At 39.2% G+C, this 5,335-nt stretch overlaps 1 protein-coding gene across 1 annotated transcript; it reads right to left on the bottom strand.

Moving 5' to 3' along the window:
* Positions 1-276: 276 nt before the first annotated feature.
* Positions 277-1,772, bottom strand: LOC149401402 (uncharacterized). The gene is made up of 3 exons (XM_089610703.1): positions 1,392-1,772; positions 1,025-1,200; positions 277-943 (listed from the first exon to the last, which is right to left on the bottom strand). The coding sequence occupies exons 1-3, from the start codon at positions 1,770-1,772 to the stop codon at positions 277-279; spliced, it is 1,224 nt and encodes a 407-aa protein (XP_089466829.1).
* Between the last annotated feature and the right edge of the window lie 3,563 nt (positions 1,773-5,335).

Raw genomic sequence — 5,335 nt, 5'->3', positions numbered from 1 at the left:
TTAAAACTATTTATGTCCTTAAATATATTGGATATTTTTAGTTTCATGTCATTAAAACTATTTATGTCCTTAAATATATTGGATATCTTTAGTTTCATGTTATGATATAGTTTCATGTCATTAAATTCATATTTAATTATTTTCAAGTAATAAATAAAAATATAAACATAAACATAACCACAAACATGTTCAACTCAAACTTAAACATCAATTGTTCAACAAAATAAGTTTAAAAAAATAAACATAACGATCAACGTAATAAAAATAAACAAGTTTTCACTCTCTCCATGTGCATGTCTTCCTGTTATGTCTCATACCACCACATTTACCACATTTCCGATGAAGAACAACTTTTTCTCCTTGAGATGGGTATCGATTGACTCTTCGCCTTCCTTGTTTACTTTTCTTCGGTCGACCGGCTTGTTTCTTTTTAACTGGTGCCAACACCTTCATGTTTTTTATGTCATCCGGAACGTTCCACTGATCTTCATTCCCAACAGGATATATAGACTCCTTGTACATCTCAATCCATATCTCCTTCGAATAGAAAGGACTGCACAACGAATAAATGTCCACACTCCTGTGTTGTGCAGATGCGATGGCATGCTCGCACGGGATGCCAAGTAGTTGTGGTAGTCCACAAATGCATGTGTTATTCATCGAATGCACATCAAAGTCACCTCTCTCGTCTCTAACATTACATTCAAACATCCCGAGTCCGTAGGTATTCACGTATTGTGCCTTGCCGTTCAGATGTTCGAGATTATCTTGAAACTTCGGGGACAGTCTTGTATCACATTTTCTAGCAATTTCTTCTCGATTAAAAAACCACGTTTGAAGTGTGAATCTAATGAACTCAAGCAAAGTGGTGATGGGAAACGTTCTAGCATTCCTCGTCTTATTGTTGAAGCTTTCTGCATTACTGCTTGTCATTATATCATACCTATATAAACAGTTACATATTAGTGACGTTACACATATAGTTAAATACTTGTAATGACAAAGGGAAAAGTTTTAGTTTTACCGTTTTCCAGGGAAAAATGCTCTTGCCCACCGATCAAAACCGATTTCCTCGAGATACTTAACCATCTCGACATCTTTTCTCATCAATTGCCGCAAATGAGCTTCGAAAGCCAGCTTATTGAAGGCATAAGCGGCATCATACAGTTCAATACCACAATGATCGGTCTTGAATTTATGCTGGACATTTAGTTTGAGATGATGGAAGCATGTTCCACATGAAGGATACCGGGGAACACCACTTCGACGCCATGTATGATGCTAACATGTCGATCGGATATGAACACCAACTCTTCAACGTCTTCACCGATAGCTTCTCTCAACTTTCTCAAAAACCAAATCCACGAAGCATGACACTCGCTATCTACTACCCCGAATGCAAGTGGATACAACTGAGAATTAGCATCCATCGCAATTGCGCATAGCAACTGTCCACCATATTTTGTCTTAAAAAATGCACCGTCTAATGATATGACTGGTCGACAAGACTTGAACCCTCTACGACACGCCCCAATAGAAAAGAACGCGTATTTGAATCTATCGCCATCTTTCACAAACTCCGTAAGAGTCCCTGGATTCTTCTGCTCCAACATGTATAACCAAGATGGTAATTTTTTATAAGATTCTTCTGGCGTACCCCTTACGTAAGAAATTGCTTTCTCCCTTGTTCTCCAAGCTTTCAAGTACAATATGCTAACACCCCATCTTGTCTTGACTTCCTCTCTTACGTTATGCGCTGAATATTCAGCCATAGAGCTAATGTTGTACTTATCTTTGAAGACGTGCCCAATAACCCAAGGTGTAGCTCCTCTTGTTGGAATCGATCTAGGGTTTAAGAAAAAGTTTAATGCGTCGTTAAGCGGCGGAATTTTAAAAATTTTCTTTTTCTAGTAAAGCAGTTTTTACTAACCTAGACAAAGAGCAAGCACATGTAAATAAAAACTAATATGAGCATAAAAGACTACTAACCTTTTTAGAAGCTTGAACGTTGAGAAGCTTTTGGAAAAGGTTGCAACGTTCGTCTCCCTCGCAGCGCATCTCTCTTCCTTTCCTCGTTAACTCGAGCAACCACGAAAGTTTCTATCACTAAATCACTCAAGATAAAAAGGAATTAGTGTCAGCGCATCTCAATAAAATTCTTATGAAATGAAATTAATCCACAAGGCCCAATAAATCTAATTTTGGCCGAATGTTACTTGTCATCAAATGACCATGTCAAAAAATTTATTGACATTCATTTCATCCTATGTCTCAAAAGACAAAAATACCCTTTTGACAATTTTCGTTCTTGTTTTGACTTAGCTTCCAATTTAACTATTCGTACTCGATGTGATTCGTGACAGTGACCTCATGGATCCAAATGAACAAAGCTTGAGCTAAACACTTTGACTCAAAAGTTCACAAAACCTTTTCCAAGTTTAGCTTAATGTCAACTGACTCCACTAAAGAGTTGACACTGAAAATCTCTCGGTTCAAATGAATTTATTTTCTACTCAAGAATTCGACCTAATTATGATGAGCGGATCCACTGAATATTATCTATGTTTACCCTTCATGAATGTCATCAGCTAGTCGGGATTTACTAAATTACCATTTTACCCTTCTAGCTGTTATTTCCTCAACTCCTTTGTCGCTTGTGAATAAGTTAGAAACAATATATTGACGAGGAGCTAACAAGTCACATTGTTTCATCCAAAAGAGTCAGGACTCAATTTGGACACTGGCCAGTTCATTTATTCACACTCCAAGGAACAAAGCATGATGTGATATACATTGCATTTCAGCAATCTTGTACATGAATTCCATATCTATGAGAACTTCACAAAGTTACTCATGACATTCTCACAACTTAGTACTTCACCAATAGGCCTTGTTCGGAATCACATAGTGAGTCCGAACTCTGACTTTCTCAAATGAGAATACGTAAGCTGTGAAATGGCATGTCTCATTTCAAGATTAAGGTAAGCACGATGCAATTCATACGTAGTGACTTCGAGACATAAGAGGTTAAATGGTTTGTTCTTATCTTGTCTCTAGAAGTGCACTGGTCAATTCAGTACCTTCGAAAGATACCTAGAAGAACTATAGAGTCTCCAACTCTCAATGCCTCATAACCAGACATCACAGATTCTCCTAACAAATATACTGAGGTCAATAGTCCTTTGACCCTTAGATTGCGAATATATCGTTTTAAGCAAACTACGAAGAGTTTGTTCATACAAATCTACATTTGTCTCTTCGTAAGTTGTTTAGTTTGTTTATGGACTAAAGACTAATGTTTTATCATAAAGCTTCAAACAGACAAGGAGGAATGAATGAACGTTTCAACTTTTTATTAATGAATAAGCAATTACAAGCAAGAGTCTTCGTGAGACTTTATTACATCAAATGTACAATATAAAAACTACAGCTCTTCTTGTGGGCACCATTGACAACAAACTCCCACTTGACTCAAAGAAGATGTGTGTAGTCCTTCATGCCTAATCCCTCTCGATGTTTGTCGAGGACCTTGTTCGTTAGGGCCTTGGTGAATGGATCTGCTAGGTTGTCCACCGTTGAGATCTTCTTCACTTCTACGTCTCCGCGCTGCAAGATCTCTCGAATCAAATGGTATTTCCTCTCAATATGCTTAGAGCGTTTATGGCTTCGAGGTTCCTTTGAGTTAGCGAAAGCCCCACTATTATCACAATAAAGTGTCATGGGCTCGTCGACGTTTAGAACAACTTCCAAATACTTAAGGAATTTTCTAAGCCATACAGCCTCTTTGGATGCTTCACAAGCAGCCACATATTATGCTTCCATTGTGGAGTCAGCAATGCAAGATTGCTTAATACTCCTCCACACGATAGCTCCACCATTAAGGATGAACACAGATCCCGAAGTGGATTTCCTGGAATCCTTATCCGCTTGAAAATCGGATTCGGTATATCCCGTCATAGTCAGGTCAGTACCTGAGTATGTAAGCATCAAGTTCCTAGTTCTTCGAAGATACTTAAGAACATGCTTAACAGCAATTCAGTGCTCGGGTCCAAGGTTGGATTGGAACCGGCTAACTACACCAACGGCGAAACAGATGTCAGGTCTAGTGCAAAGCATAACATACATAAGGCTTCCTACGGCAGAGGCGTAGGAAATTTTCCTCATATCTTCAATCTCTTGTGCAGTCTTGGGAGACTGATCTTTAGAGAGTGAAACTCCATGCCTAAAGGGTGTTTGGCCCTTCTTGGAGTCTTACATCGAGAAGCGATCCATCACCTTATCAATATAAGATGCTTGAGAGAGCGACATTGTCCGGTTTTTCCTATCTCGAAAGATTTGGATCCCCAGAATGTACGCGGCCTCTCCTAGATCCTTCATATCGAATTGCTTTGCCAACCAGACCTTAACCTCAGATAACTTACCCACGTCATTACCAATGAGTAATATATCATCGACATATAGTACCAAAAACACAACTTTACCTTTGTGTATTAGCTTGTAAATACAAGGCTCATCTATTGACTGTTCAAAGCCGAAGCTTTCTACAGTTTCATCGAATCTAATATTCCATGACCTAGATACTTACTTTAGTCCATAAATGGACTTAAGTAACTCATAAACCTTGGTCTCTTGACCTTTATCCACGAAACCGTCTGGTTGAGCCATGTAAATACGCTCGTCAAGATTGCCATTCAGGAAGGCTGTCTTGAAATCCATTTGCCAGATCTCATAGTCGAGGGCTGCAGGTATGGATAGGAGTATGCGGATGGATTTAAGCATCGCGACTAGCGAGAAGGTTTCTTCATAGTCAATCCCTTCTTGTTTGGTATAACCCTTAGCCACAAGTCGTGCTTTGAACGTCTCGACGTTCCCATCCGGACCCCTTTTCTTCTTGTATATCCACTTACACCCTACGGGTTTAATCCCTTCAGGAAGGTCTACAAGTTTTCAGACTTTGTTGACACACATCGAGTGCATTTCAACTTTCATGGCGTCAAGCCAAAGGTTTGATTCAGAACAAGCAATTGCTTGGCTATAGGAAACAGGATCATCCATGTCAGAGACGGCTACGAGAGAGTCTCCATAAGACATTTACCTGTCAGGCTTTTGCGTATCCCTCCCACTACGTCGAAGTACTACTTGACGAGATTCTGATGAGTTAGGTTGTGTTTCAGTTGGGGTAAGAACAGTTCTTACAGATGAGGTAGAAGTTTCCTCACCCAACTTTTCTTCAAGCACAATTTTGCTTCTAGGTTTTGCATCTTTCATAAAGTCCTCCTCAAGGAAACGAGCATTCGTGCTAACGAAAGTCTTATCATCCTCGGGACTATAGAAG

Source organism: Urtica dioica, chromosome 4, assembly GCF_054948205.1.
Source record: "Urtica dioica subsp. dioica isolate 48M chromosome 4, U.dioica_male_clone48M_v1_H2, whole genome shotgun sequence".
In the NCBI taxonomy this organism is placed as follows: domain Eukaryota; kingdom Viridiplantae; phylum Streptophyta; class Magnoliopsida; order Rosales; family Urticaceae; genus Urtica; species Urtica dioica.
This window is presented reverse-complemented; position numbering and strand designations above follow the sequence as displayed.